Genomic DNA, 16,011 nt, shown 5'->3' on the forward strand with positions numbered 1-16,011 from the left:
AGGTTCAGCCACCAGGCTCACCCAAGATGGCCGCCATACCAAATCCCAAGACAATACAAAGCACCGCCAGCAAACTACCCCCACACCCCATCCCCACCCCCATTCCCTTGGATACTACCATACCCAAATATCCATATAAATAGAAGCAAGGCCGACACAAACAACTAAAACCTACTTCTAACAAACCCAAACCTAAACAAAACAAGAACTCTAAGGCATTCTCTAAAAAACTACTACAATAAGTGGCAGCCAACCCTTCAGCACCTCCCCTGTAAGCTAACTCTTAGGTTAACAGGGAGGCTCCCAACTAGGATTAAGAAAAACAACAAAACACTAAAACCCCATAAACCATTGTGCTGACAGGGAGTTATATATTTTCACAACAATCAAAACAGAACCCCGTACAAAACTAAACCCCAAACTGTAAACATTCAACCCAAACAAGAACAGGAAAATACAAAAATAAATATGGAACCCTAATAATTCAACAATTCAATATGCTCGCACCCAACAACCAAAAGGCGCAATCACACTGCGCCCAACCTGTATTTCTTAACAAGGGAGTCCGCCTCTCCCGGCGCATCAAATAAAGAGTCCTTTCCCTCGAAAGTCACTCTAAGCTCACACCACACCGAACCGGACTCCACTTTTGTACAAAGCAGCGTTGGTTTTGTTAAATGCAGCCCTCTTTTTTGCCAGCTCCTTCTACATCTTGGTTAAACCTGATGGTGTGGCCTTCCCATTTGAAGTCACATCGCTCCCTCTCCCATCTCAGAGCCCACTCTTTGTCCTTGAAGCTATGAAACTTGACTACTACTGCACGTGGTGGATCCTCATGACCAGGCCTCTGCTGGAGTGTATGGTGGGCTCAGTTCAACTCAGGAGGGGACGGGAATCCACCCTCCCCCCACCATCATCCCGAACATCTCTGCAAAGTACTCCGTGGGCGTTGGGCCTTCCATTCCCTCTGGCAGCCCCACAATTCGAACGCTTTGCCTCCTGGACCGATTCTCTAAATCTTGGCTTTCAACGATTTGTTCGATGCGGCCACCAAAGAGATCTCAGCTTGCAGTGAGGCGATCCCATCACTGTGGCTTGAAAGGGCCACTTCCATATCTTTTGTTGTGGCTCCATGGGCTTTCACAGTTTCATTGGTCTTCTCCAGAGCCAACTCGGGTGGGGTCCAAGGCCTCCTGCATTGATTTCCGGAGGTCATCCGACACAACTCGTCAGTGTTTATCAAATTCCTTCGCCAAGGTACCCGAAAGCACCTTGGCCATGAATGGGGTGGCTGGAGCCCCAGAGGCTGCCTCCGCCATTTTATCTGCCGAGGAGCTCTGAGAGGCCCTCGATTCCGTCGGTGAACGTCTACTGTCCAACCTCTTTCCCCTGACTTTTCTGAAACTTCTGACATTTCACTCACAGAGGATCCTTATCCCATTAATTATGTGGGTTTTCAAAAGGGAATACCCCTGAAGCTGAGAGAAAAGGGCAAAAAGTGCTGTACTCTCGTGGGAAGACCTCGTGGCTGTCTTTGGTGTCAGCCATTTTGACCAAGGTGAGTGCAGGGCCGAACATGGCCAATTCCCCACCCACTTCCCTGCACTCAGAAAGTTGCGAACGGTTAACACCATATTACGGATTGAAAAAAAAAACAATGGATTGGAGGAGGGAGGAAAACAATGGGGAGGTAAAGAGATGTACCATTTAGAAACAGAATAAGAGATTGCACAAAGGGTCCAGACTGTGGGATTGAACGTAAGTACAGTAGAAAGGAAAGAAGGTTGGAAGATAAAGAGAGAAAAAGAGGAAGCACTAAAGGAAGGTTTGAAAAAAAAGGAAGTAACGGTCCTTATTTTGTGCTTTAACAAGTCCTCAGCACATTTATCACTTCACAATCCAGTTGGCGTGGTCCGCATGGGGATCAAGTAGAACTAGGAATGATGTTCTGCTCAGAGAATTTTGAAAAATTACGATCCAAATTAAAACACAGAACATTTTTTTCTTTCATGGGATGGGGGCATTGCTGGGCGAGGCCAGCATTTGTTGCCCATCCCTAATTGCCTTTAAACTGAGGGGCTTGCTCGGACACTTCACAGGGCAGTTAAGAGTCAACAACATTGCGGTGGGCCCGGAGTCACATGTAGGCCAGACCAGGTGAGGATGACAGATTTCCTTCCCTGAAGGACATTAGCGAACCAGATGGGCTCTTACAACAATTTATGATAGTTTCACGGTCACCATTACGACGACTAGCTTTACAATTCTATATTTTATGAATTGAATTTAAATTCCCCCAGATGGTGGGATTTGAACTCATGACCCCCAGAGAATTAGGCGAGACCTCCGGATTACTAGCCCAGTAACATTAGCACTACACCACTATCTTCCCTCAAGCTCTCGAAGGTAATAATCTCTGGACTGTTACCTGAGTACAGGTTCAGATGACAGCAGTTAGGAAGGCAAATGCAATGTTGGCATTCACGTCAAGAGGGATAGAATGCAAGAGCAGGGATGTTTTGGGCCCTGTATCTAAGGAAGGATGTGTTGGCCTTGGAAAGGGTCCAGAGGAGGTTCACAAGAATGATCCCTGTCATATGAGGGACGGTTGAGGTCTGTACTCGGAGTTTAGAAGGATAATGAGGCATCTCATTGAAACTTACAGGATTCTGCAAGACCTGGATAGAGTGGTCGTGGAGAAGATGTTTCCACTAGTAGGAGAAACTAGAACCAGAGGACACAGCCTCGGACTGAAGGGATGATCCTTTAAAACTGAGATGAGGAGGAATTTCTTCAGCTAGATGGTGGCAAAGCTGTGGAACTCTTTGCTGCAGAAGGTTGTGAAGCCCAAGTCACTGAGGGTCTTTAAGACAGAGATAGATAGGTTCTTGATTAATAAAGGGGATCAAGGGTTATGGGGACAAGGCAAGAGAATGGGGATGAGAAAAATATTAGTCATGATTGAATAGGCGCCAAATTACCTAATTCTGCTCCTATGTCTTATGGTCTCATGATACAGGTTAAGACAAGCACAGGAAGGGACAGAAAATTTAACAAAAAATGTACATCAACAAACAAGTTAGTTTCAGAGAATGGAAGTAAAGTAAAATGAAATTAAAGGTTCATTATCGGGATTCCTGCAGCATTTGCAATAAGTTAGATGGAATAGTGGCACAAATCGAGGTAAAGGATTTTGATCTAATCAGCATTACGGAAACATGGTTACAAGGTGATCAGGGTTGGGAAATAAATATTCCAGGGTACACAATATTTTGGAAAGACAGACAGAGCGGCAAAGGAGGCGGGGTAGTGCTGATTGGGGGGGAGGGGGATAAAGGATGAAATAAGGAATTTAGAGAGAATAGATATGGCCTCAGACGACCATGATGTAGAATCAGTATTGGCAATAATTAGAAATAGTAAGAGTCATAAGCCACTGTTGATAGTAGTTCATAGGTCCCCCGAACAGTAGTAATGCAATTAGAAATAGAATGAAACAAGAAATCATTGGAGTTTTTAACAAAGGCAATAATTGTGGGAGACTTTGATCTTAAGATAGACTGGGACAATCAAATTGTCAAGTGTGGTCCAGAAGATAAGTTTCTGGAAAGTGTTTGTGACAGTTTCTTGGATGAATATATTTTGGAACCAATTAGGGATGAAACTATCTTAGATCTGGCATTGTGTAATGCAGCAGGGTTATTAGCAATGTTGTGGTAAAAGATCCACTGGGAAAGGTGATCATAATATAATTGGATTCCAGGTTAAATTTGAAGTCACAAACAAGAACTTTAAACTTAAACAAAACCAATTGCATAGGTGTGAGAGTACAGCTGACGAAGGTAAATTGGATGAATGGACTGAAATGCGTGGCTGTGAATGAGTAGTGGAAAATATTTAATGAAACAATTCAGAAAGTCCAACAAAAATTAATTTCATGGAGAAACAAAAACAAAGCAAGACAACCCCATCTGTGGTTCATTCAGAAACCAGCAACACAAAACAAAAAGTTGATCAAAAGGAAAAAGTTAAATATGAGGTAAAACTAGCCAGTAATATAAAACTAGCCAGTAATATAAAGCAAATTGTAAAACTTTAATAAATATATAAAAAGGAAGAGGGTAGCTAAAGTTAATGTTAGTCCATTAGAATCAGTGACAGGAGAAATTGTCCTGGGGAATGAGGAAATGGTCGAGGCATTGAACTTTCTTTTGTCTGTCTTCACAGTAGAAGGCACAAGTTTTATTTCCAGAAATAGATGGTAAACTAAGGGATAAAAAGTATGAGGGAAATAGAGAAATTAATATCAACAGAGAAAAAGTATTAGAGAAACGTAAGAGACTAAAATGGGACAACCCCCTGGTTGATGGCCCCTACACAAATGTTCTAAAGGAGATACCTACAGAAATAGTGGATGCGCTGGCTGTGATTTTCCAGAATTCATTGGATTTGGGAACACTTCCATCAGATTGGAAGTTGGCCAATGTTACTCCGCTTTTCAAGAAAGGTGAGAGAGAGAAAACAGGGGACTGTGGGCCAGTTAGCCTAACTTCAATTGTTGGAAAAATGCTGGAATCTAGTATTAAGGAAGTGTCAACAATGTACCTAAAAAAACATAGTATTATTTGCACATTCTCCCTGTGTCTGCGTGGGTTTCACTCCCACAACCCAAAAGATGCGCAGGGTCGGTGGATTGGCCATGCTAAATTGCCCCTTAATTGGGAAAAAAATAATTGGGTGCTCTAAATTTATAAAAGCAAAAAAAAGCATAGTATGATTAGAACAAATCAATATGGCATTACTAAAGGGAAATCCTGTTTAACAAGTTTATTGCCGCTGTTTGAGGATGTGACGGGTAAGGTAGATAAAGGGAAACCAGCAGATGTAGGATACCTGGATTTCAAAAAAGACTTTTAATAAGGTGCCACACAAAAGATTAATAGACAAGATAATGGTGCATAGAGTTGGAGATAATACATTGGCATGGATCGAGGATTGGTCAACATATAGGAAGCATAGAATGGGCAGAAATTTAACTTTTTCAAGTTGGCAGGTGTGGCATAGTGGACTACTAAAATAGTCAGTGCTGGGGCCTCAGCTATTTTATAATTTATATCAATGACTTAGATGAAGAGACAGCGGGCAATGTATCTAAGTTTGCTGATGATGCAAAGCTAGGTGGAAAGGTAAGATGTGGGAAGGACATAGAGAGGATGCAATTAGATATAGACAGGTTAGGTGAGTGGGCAACGAATGGCAGATGGTTTTTAATGTAAGGAAGTGTGAAGTTATTCACTTTGGTAGAAAGAATAGAAGAGCTGAACTTTTTTGAAGGTGAGAAATTTGTAAGTGTGGATTTTCAAAGAGACTTGGGTGTGCTCACACAAAGAACACAAAAAGTTAACATACAGGTATAGCAAACAAATAGGAAGACAAGTGGCATGTTGACCTTTGTTGTAAGGGAGCTAGAGTATAGGAAGAAAGACGCCTTGCTAAGGCTGTTCTGTATTTTGGTGAGACCACATCTGGAGCACTGAGTGTCGTTTTGATCGCCAAGTTTTAGAGGAGATATAATTACATTGGAGGGGGTGAAGTTAAGGTTCACTAAATGGGCTGTTTAGCACAGGGCTAAATCGCTGGCTTTGAAAGCAGACCAAGCAGGCCAGCAGCACGGTTCGATTCCAGTAACAGCTTCCCCGAACAGGCGCCGGAATGTGGCGGCTAGGGGCTTTTCACAGTAACTTCATTTGAAGCCTACCCATGACAATAAGCGATTTTCATTTCATTTCATTTCAATGCGTCCCTGGGATGTGAGGGCTGTCCTGTGACGAGAGGCTGAGCAAATTGGGTCTATTTTCTCCGGCGTTGAGAAGAATGTGGGACAATCTCATCAATATGTACAAGATTCTGAAGGGGCTTGACTGGGCGGATGCTGGGGAATCCAACACAAGGGGCAGGGTCTCGGGATAAGGAGCTGGTCATTTCAGACTGAGGTGAGGGGAAATCGATGCCTTCAAAGGGTTGTGAATCTTTGGAACTCTCTACCCTAGAGCTTAGTGGATGTTCCATCGTTGGATGCATTTAAGACTGGGGCAGACAGATGTGTGGTCTCTCAGGGAATCATGGGATATGGGGAGCGGGCAGAAAAGTGATGTCGAAACCCAAGATCAGCCACGGTCGTATCGAATGGCGTGACAGGCCATTTTGTCTACTCTTGCGCCCGTTCCTTGTGTTCACACGGAATGAAATAGCTTTGGAATGCAGTGACTGTTATGTAGGCAATACCAGGCAGGGGATGTTAAAGAAACGGGAGCATAGAAAATAAAACAAATGAGCTTATTATCAATGTCAGTGATAAAGAATAGTGTCATGCCGAGAACAGAACTTTACAATGCATTTAATCAATAAATTGAAAAAGGTTTCTTTGTCAGTTTTATTGGTCGAGTACAGAACCTGCACCTTTAGTGTTGTGCAAGCTAAGGGTTACAGCACTGCCTCTCAGTCTTAACTTATTTTGGATTCCAGACCATCCTTTCCCACAAAGCTCTCATTGTTTTGTATGAGCTCGTCCGCCATTAAAATGAGACTTGTTTGTTTTGCCTTCTCAGACCCTTATCTTATCAGCACTGCAGTTACAATGGTGTAGGTGCACTTACCATCTTGCCATCAGGTGACAGCAGACTGTGGCTTGGGTCCAGGTTGGCTGGCGAGACTTGCTGTAAAACTGTTTGGCTTGTTACCATGGCGCTGTTACCATGGTGGCTGATTGCCGTGGAAGAGGAGACTTCATTGGTCGCTTGCTGGCCATATCGCACACCTGCTGCACAAAAAAACATAAATTAAAAATCAAACGCATCGAAATAGATTGAATTCTATTTTAGCCTCTGAAGCAACAAGGCCCAACTGAGAGCAAACAAAAAAAAAAGAACACATGAAGTAAACAAACACCGGCGCGGTGGGGGATGGGGGGGGGGGCAAAGGTGAAAGGTCTCTGGTGTATTTAAGTATGTCAGTCAATGTTCTGCCTGCCTTCCCACTAATCATTAGGATATGAAGATCAGTATTACTGGGCACAATACTAGGTGTGATAAGAACATCAAACTATGACACATGTCAAAGGGGACATTTAACTTTACAACGGAGGAAAACCAAGATGAAAAATGCAGTTCGGAACTTCAGTCTTTCTTCTGTTAAAAATAATTCTCCATTAGCTTTTTTTTAAGTTGCACTATGCGATAAAATCTAGATGCAATCCTGACTCATGTAACTGGTGACAAAGCTCCAATATTTTTTGAAAGTGCTTCACCGATCCCCATTAATTCTGAACAGGATACTCATCTGGGCCATGATCTGCAATGGCAGTCAGTCATATGGAATGACACATCAACCCAACAGATCGGCAAATCTCCACCTTACCGCTGATGATTGACTGACCAATCTGGTTTATTAACTGCACATGGAGGGATGGACCTGTCACTACAGCCTAGGATTCTTCCCACTCAGTCCCAGGTAACCCTGCAAGTTGGAATCCGTACAGTGCAGAAGGAGGCCATTCGGCCCACTGAGTCTGCACCGACCCTCCGAAAGAGCTTTCTACCCCCGCCCACCCCACCCTATCCCCGTAAACTAACCTGCACACCACTGGACACTAATGGGCAATTTAACATGGCCAGTCCACCAAACCTGCACGTCTTTAGACTGTGGGAGGAAACCGGAGCACCCGGAGGAAACCCACACAGACACAGGGACAATGCGCAAACTTCTCACAGTCACCCAAGGTCAGAATCAAACCCGGTCCGTGGCGTTGTGAGGCAGCAGTGCTAACTATTTGATGGGAATGCCTTAATGGGAAGGCTGGATCAAAGGGACAAGAAGAAGGAAGTGTACAAGTTCTCTGTTTTGGTTAAACTCTTACAATACCCCATGCGCATATCTGAGTCCCTAATACTTGAGACTGGCCAACCTGTACCTAAATCTCCTTGGTTGATTGGAGTGGTATCCTTAGGGGAAAAGAGTGTGCCCTTCACATCAGGTTAACAGGATTTGTACAGATTTCTCAGGGGTGAGATACATTTAAGAAGAGGTAATCTGTGTCACATCAAACAGGATGGTAGCACAACACAAACAAATGGCATGGCAGATCTTGTGCACAGAAAGCTTGTGAGCAGGAAGATCCTTGTGAGCAGGGCACTTCAATGTTAGTGAAGCAGCCACTTTAAACCTTGCACTCTTGGATGAACTAGAGATAAAGTTAGCATCAAACTCTAGAACTGCTGTTTATAGCTGTTGGAACTGCAGCAGACGAAGCATTTCTTTCAGTCCAACTTGCTTATAGGGGAGGGGAAGATGGGGATGAGGTTGAGAGTCTCTCACAGTATGAAGATTACTGAGGCCGACTCTCACGGCTGCCCAAGGCTTGCCTTGGTTGGGTGGGTTTTGTCAGTGAGGCGTAACATCCTGAGGAAATAAAAGCACTACTGCCCGGCTCACCCTGACTGAGTAGCACCTCCTGCCAGCTGGCCATGTTGGGGCACTGATGGTTGTGGAGATGTTCATAGCCAAGAGCACCTTGACTTCCTTCATGAAGGAAGATACCGGGCAGCGAGTGGCCTACGAGGGGACAAAATGGGGAGAAAAGAAAGATAAAATGAAAAAATAAATAAATTTGACAAAAACACGGACAGTCAACAACAAATTGCATTTCTGTAGTGAAACCCATGTGGAGGAACAGAAAAATGTGTGTTCAAATAGAATGTCCAACGTCCTGAGGGCAGACCAAAGGACTTTGTAGCCAATAAAGCAGTTATATAATGCAGCCACCATAGTCAACATAGTAAATCGTCAAAAAGAGCAAGACTGAGACAAAGCAGACGTTACCTGCAACTTTTTAAAGAACTCTATTAGTAGTTGACTCCTGTGACAACCAATGTTTACATAGCAAGTTCCCACAAACAGCAATGAGGTAAATGACCAGCCAATCTGTTTGAGGTTTTGGTTGAGGGATAAATATTGGGCAGAACAGGGGTGAATGCCCCTGATTTTCAAGAAGTGACAAGGCATGTTTTTTTTGTTTACAAAACAGAGGGCAGTTGGGACCTCGGTTTTATAAAAGACAGCAGCTCCAAATGTGCAGCACTCCCTCAGTACTGCACTGGAACATCAGCCTAGGTTATGTATTCAAATCTTGCAGTTGGGTTTGAATACACAAGCTGATGAATTAGAGACAGAGACGGTCCACATTTAAGACCATAAGGCGAAGGGACAGAATTAGACATCGATCCTGCTCCACCATTGAATCATAGAATTTTACAGTGCAGAAGGAGGCCATTCAGCCCATCGAGTCTGCACCGGCTCTTGGAAAGAGCACCCTACCCAAGGTCAACACCCTACACCCTATCCCCATAACCCAGAAACCCCACGCAACACTAAGGGCAATTTTGGACACTAAGGGCAATTTATCATGGCCAATCCACCTAACCTGCACATCTTTGGACTGTGGGAGGAAACCGGAGCACCCGGAGGAAACCCACGCACACATGGGGAGGACGTGCAGACTCCGCACAGACAGTGACCCAGCCGGGAATCGAACCTGGGACCCTGGAGCTGTGAAGCATTTATGCTAACCACCATGTTACCATAGCTGATATTCTTCTCATCCCCATTCTCCTGCCTTCTCCCCATAACCCCTGATCCCCTTATTAATCAAGAACCTATCTCTGTCTTAAAGACACTCAGTAATTTGGCAGAGTTCCACAGATTCACCACCCTCTGGCTGAAGAAATTCCTCCTCAACTCTGTTTTAGAACATAGAACATAGAACGATACAGCGCAGTACAGGCCCTTCGGCCCTCGATGTTGCACCGACATGGAAAAAAAAAAAAAAAAAAACTAAAGGCCATCTAACCTACACTATGCCCTTATCATCCATATGCTTATCCAATAAATTTTTAAATGCCCTCAATGTTGGCGAGTTCACTACTGTTGCAGGTAGGGCATTCCACGGCCTCACCACTCTTTGCGTAAAAAACCCACCTCTGACCTCTGTCCTATATCTATTACCCCTCAATTTAAGGCTATGTCCCCTCGTGCTAACCACCTCCATCCGCGGGAGAAGGCTCTCGCTGTCCACCCTATCTAACCCTCTGATCATTTTGTATGCCTCTATTAAGTCACCTCTTAACCTTCTTCTCTCTAACGAATTTTAAAGGATCATCCCTTTAGTCTGAGATTGTGTCCTCTGCTTCTAGTTTTTCCTACCAGTGGAAACATCCATTTTGCAGACAGCTATGGAATATGGCTAAAGGGCGGGGAAAAAACCCAGCAGATAATGAATAAGAGGAAGAGAGAGAAAATGCAAAGGGTTAGTGTAGGTGGAGTAAGGCTGAGGCAGAGAGGAGGTTTCAAACACGGGAAATGAGCTGATAAGCCAGAAGAATCAAGACCAAAAGTCCCAGAGAACAGGAGCGGAGTTGCTGAAAAAGAGATCATTTGAGTCGCAGACTATTTCCACTATGAAAAATTAGCGCAATCATCGTAACTTGTGGTATTTAGGATTGATAGATCTGTTTAGTCGTCACTCGATCATCGTCCCTTGAAAGCAGCCTTTCAGTGGCAATGAAAACAAAAATTGCGTTTCTAGCTGGAAACTTGCCAACACAAGCAGTTCAACTCATGTCCAGGACAAACATTGGGCAATGCCGGGTTGATGGCATTATTGAATATTCCAGTGTAACTGCTGTCACCATTTTTCACAATTGCCAACTTCCTTCATTTTTCTGACATTGTGACATTTATTTGTTCTTTCAGCAGCTCCTTCTATAAGTTTCTAGAAGCTGCTCCGAAATCACAGAAATGATCCTCTGTGGACACTAGTAATTTTGTTACTTCTCCTTGGAGCAGAGAGGGCTGAGGGGGTGGGAGGGGGGACCTGATTGAGGCGTATAAAACTACAAAGGGCGTAGATAGGATGGATAGGAAGCAATGTTGTCTCATAGCGGAGGGGTCAATAACCAGACTTAAAGTGAGGGCAGGAGGTTTAGAGAGGATCTGGAACTCGCTGCCTGAAAGGGTGGTGGAGGCGGGAAGCCTCACAGCATTTAATAAACATTCAGATGAACACTTGACATGCAATAGCATAGAAGGCTGCAAGTGCTGGAAAATGGGAATAGAGTAGATAGCTGTTTGATGGCCGACACGGGCACGATTGGCCGAAGGGCCTTTTTCCCTGCTGTAAAATCTCTATGGTTGTATGACTCCGAACATTTTTGGAACCTCTGGCTCCCTATGGGGCTCAAAGGAATAATGTACCAGAAGCTAAGCATTATGGAGCTTGCTCGGCATTAGCTGGTCGTAATTGCAATTGGCTTCAGTTTTCAGGAAGGATAGAAGCAGCTCCTGATCACTATCCATGGATTTTTCACTATCATGGCTCATGCACTGGATAATCCAGTGAGGTATCAGAGGGTGGCAGAACTAAAGCCCACTGGGACAGAGCTTCAGGAGTGGCGAATGTTAGAACTTAATATTTCCACACACGATCTGGCCGACGATTCATTCATTTGCTCAAGTTGCGGAGGTTTAATTGATAGGCCAAGTGGGGAACCAGCACAACTTGCAATGCCATAGAGTGGCCTGGTTAGCTGAGCTGGCTAGAAGGCTGGTATGTGGTTCAGAATAATACCAACGGCGCAAGGTCAATTCCTGTTCCATCTTCGAACTTGTCTTCTTGCCCTGCCCCTGAGAGTGGAAGGCAATGGCAAAACTCCACCGACAAATAAAAACCTGCAAGCAAAATGGCCCAGGGTGAAGCCTCAGCAGGCAATGAATCAAGGACATTATTTCGGGGCAGAGCAGTCATGGAATGGAGTTGTCTGATATGGACTCACAACCTGGCCATTCCCTGCTGAAGTTCCTGATCTCCTTGCAGAGGGGCACTGCATGGGATGCTAACCAGTGTGGAGGAAATATCGGAGCGATAATCCTCGAGCAGGGCACCCTTGATAAGCAAATATGGGCTGGTTCAATGGAGCAGTAGGCCAGCACTCGAGAGCAAATGCCCCATCACCCTCCTTCCAGCTTCTCCCTTGGCCAAACCCCATGTGTAGACCAGGAAAATCAGGGGCAAAATAATTCATCTCCTCATGAAAGACAATGGATTTGCCTGAATATTATTTCTAAATTAAAATGCAAACCTATGAAGACTTGGGATAGAAAAGGGTTGTTCTTTTGCCTAATGTTTCCCTTTGGCCACTTGAAGTTAGCATGTGTAACACCCTCCCTGATACCGCCAACTCCTGAAGAGGGAAAACAATGAAGGAGGACAAACGTGTAATCAACGTCGGCAAAATCGCAGGAGAGTTCCTCCATGATTTCAAAGGCAATGAAGCAACTCCAGTAGACAATGATTGCCCAAAGTACGTAGCCAAGTATAACCATGGGCAGCACGGTAGCACAAGTGGATAGCACGGTGGCTTCACAGCGCCAGGGTCCCAGGTTCGATTCCCCGCTGGGTCACTGTCTGTGCGGAGTCTGCACGCTCTCCCCGTGTCTGCATGGGTTTCCTCCGGGTGCTCCGGTTTCCTCCCACAGTCCAAAGACATGCAGGTTAGGTGGATTGGCCATGTTAAATTGCCCTTAGTGACCAAAAAAGGTTAGATAGGGTTATTGGGTTACAGAGATAGGGTGGAAGTGAGGGCTTAAGTGGGTCGGTGCAGACTCGATGGGCCGAATGGCCTCCTTCTGCACTGTATGTTCTATGTTAGATCTATGTTAAACCAAACCTATGCACCCAAAGTCCCACTCCCTCAGCAAGTTGTCATCCCTTCCTCAGGTCTACAATGTAGCCTTACTTGCCATATCTGTGAATCGTCTTAATGTAACCAGCACTGATTGATCATTAGTTTTCTTACATGAGGATTAGTTGCTCAGGTCTACATATTTGGATATCAAAATGGAGGTATTTGATTAAAGGTGTGGTGAAGTAACAGTCTTTTTTTGTAAAGCTTCCATAAAGGTTCATTAATTCGTTATGTAAACTCAGTAGTGGGAGTCTGATTCTTCATCTTTAACCCAAGCCAACGCTGTAACTGTTTGCCTTGTAAACATCAGCAAGACAGTAAAATACTTAACTGGCTCCTTTTCCCAGTGGTCAAACAATGGTCCACGGCCAATAAAAAAGCCTTTATTTTACAACCCAATCTCCTGTAAAACTGTCAGAAGGAGGAAAGTCTGCTCTTGCATTGGCCATGTGAGACATGGATGCTTGTGAAGCCCTTTGTAAATCTTTTACATTTCTGAAGACATTGACGAATGGTGCAGGTATTGTGCCCTCCTGTATTTTCTGGAGTGACCATTCGGGTCTGCACATTGAGCTGTATCCTCACCTAATAGCCATTGGCAATTGCCACCTGGGGTTCCCGGATATAATGATCAAGATTAGAATTCTTGGCTGGTTCTTCACCTTTCCTTAAGCAAGGGATGCGAATTGCTGAATTCCCACCATTGCTGCAGTTCAAACCTGATAACCTAGTGATTGAACCTAGTGATATCCCTGACTATTCCCAGCACCAGTGTGTGTGTGCTGAGAAGAATTTGCGGGACGCGTTAACAAATGCGCTGGTCAGTTGCGATTCCGGTACGCTCTGCTCGTCAATGTGACCGCTCTTCCAGGCTATTCTGATCTAGTCTTCTTCGGATTGCTTGCAGCTCTTCATCGACCTGAAAAGCTGAAATCAGCAGGGTCTTTGCGGGCTTAAGACAGTACGTCAAAACATGCCGGGAGAATGCTGTGAGAAAATACTGCAAAATCAAAAGTCAGATGAAATCCATCTTTGACACTTGCATCTGACGGTTGTGAGGTGCTATGTGTTATAGTAAAATCAGAATAACTATAATATATGCAAAATATAGGCAGGTTTCACATTTCATATCCACAAATTTGACTTCCCTTTGTCATGATTTTTGGTGACTTTTTTTCCAAATAAGGTATGCCATCAGAAATTTTGATGCTAACGCCGACCATTCAATTTTGCTCTGTCAACTGTAACAATGGGTGGGATTTTCCAGTCTCTCCCGCTGGCAGGATCTCCCAATCCCGCCAAAGTCAAAGGAGATTTGATCGGCTCACCCCATCCACCGCAGGAGATCCCGCCGCAGCGAGGCGAGAAAATGCCAACCAATGTATTGCGAAGCTTTGGCACTGGGTGGCTTCAGGAAGCACTTTTTCTCAAGTCTCCCTCCCAACTCCATTGCCATGCTGTGCAATAAGAAATGCCTTGGCCGGAATTCTCCGACTATTTGCTGCTGGTGGGATTCCCTGGTCTCGCTGGCAGCGCACCCCAGCCCACGGGTTTCCTGGCGTGGGGTAGCTTCAATGGGAAATTCCCATTGACAAAATGGCGGGAGTAGAGAATCCCGCGGCTGAAGAATCCCGCCACCGGGAAATACGCGGCTGGAGGGCCGGAGAACCCCGCCCCTCATATTCACCAACGGACCTTGGGTAAAGCCTTGGGAAACGTAATAGTAATACATTAGAAGTATTCCATACAGTACGGACTTCCTGTAAGCCACAATTATTTCCCATAAATAGTTGTTTGGGAGTACAGAGCTGGTGTATTGCTGAAAAAAGACACATGTTGTCAAAACGTTTTGTCTCATCAGGACAAATCGCACTCTCTCCTCATGGAGTATAAACTGCTGTCCCCTTTACTGCTGGTAATCTGGCCTGATGAGTGCAAGATGGAAAGTTTAGACAGCATGTGTCTTTTTCAGCAAAACTTCCTATAACACTTCCCCACCTTACTTTTTTGAAGTCTTGTGTATGGTGTGTGTTATGTTCTATGTTGTGGCCGTGGAAAAGATGCACACAGAACATCTAATTCTTTGATGAGTAGGATAGTTTATTAACAAAATAAACACGTGTTCTCCTGGGGCTACTTCTAATGCGAATGTCCTCTAGTACGACTTACTACCAACTGGCTGATCTCTGGAGTCACAATCTCCGTCCCCACCTGCTGGTCGGAGGTTATATATCTAATTATATACATTACTATGCATATGCATATCACCACACTGTGCTTTTCTTAGAAGTGTCACATTTATTTCTTGGGACACTTTCGCCATCACATCCCCATTATCAGAAAACATTGTAGCCTCCAACTCACAACACCATGAGCTGGATTCTCCGATTTGCAGACTAAGTGCCAACGCCGGCGTGGGAACAGTGGCATTTTACGCCAGAACAAATAGTCAAAAGCTGCACCGATCCTCCGTCTGGTGGGGGACTAGCAGGCACGTAGTGTAAAGCCCCCAGCTTTACCTACGGATATGGACGGAGAATTGCCGAGTCCGTGGCCGCGCATGCAACATGCCCCCCTGTAACCAGCCTCGCCACCCCCGGGCCACCCCCACCGGTCCCCCCAGCCCCCGAAGAAGGCCCCACTGCCAGCGGAATGGCTCCCCCCACCCCACCCCCCCCCCCCCGACTGTGGTGGCGCTAGACACAGTCCACAGCCACCACGTGGAGTCCACGGGAAAAAAAAGGATCAGTGTTCCAGGTCATCGGGAACTTGGCCCATCAGGGGCGGAGGATCGGGGGAGGGCTTCAGGTGACGTCCTGAGGCCGCCCCAACAGCATGCGGTGCCGTTTCGGTGCAAAGGGGGATTCTCCGGCCGAACGCCGAAAGCGATTTCGGTGTCGGCGAACGAAGAATTCCGCCCCATATTTATGCAAAATGTCTGATAGAAGACACATCCATCACACTAATGTTGTGTTATGCTTCTTCATGTAGCATAAGCTGCTTCCTTGATGTATGCTCTGACAAAGGAAGGTTCAGACTTGGAGATAGTTTTAACACATTTATTGAACAGTTAACAATTCTCCTACTTGAATTTGACTCTCCTGCTAATCTTGCTATAGTAACTCAATCTAACTAACCAGTCTGCTCTAAGCCACGTGGCGGGTGTGATGCTTCTGATCTGCCCCTGTCCTACTCTCTAAGCGTCGCCTGTGGA

The 16,011-nt window shown here is 45.1% G+C and overlaps 1 protein-coding gene across 1 annotated transcript in view; it reads right to left on the reverse strand.

Annotated features, from left to right (window-relative positions):
* hnf1ba (HNF1 homeobox Ba) overlaps positions 1 to 16,011 on the reverse strand; it is a 120,947-nt gene that overhangs the window by 43,371 nt on the left and 61,565 nt on the right. The window contains 3 exon segments of the mRNA XM_038813106.1: positions 6,657 to 6,817; positions 8,491 to 8,610; positions 14,493 to 14,616. Coding sequence (XP_038669034.1) covers positions 6,657 to 6,817; positions 8,491 to 8,610; positions 14,493 to 14,616 — 405 coding nt within the window.

The sequence above is a fragment of the Scyliorhinus canicula genome, chromosome 12, assembly GCF_902713615.1.
Source record: "Scyliorhinus canicula chromosome 12, sScyCan1.1, whole genome shotgun sequence".
NCBI lineage: Eukaryota > Metazoa > Chordata > Chondrichthyes > Carcharhiniformes > Scyliorhinidae > Scyliorhinus > Scyliorhinus canicula.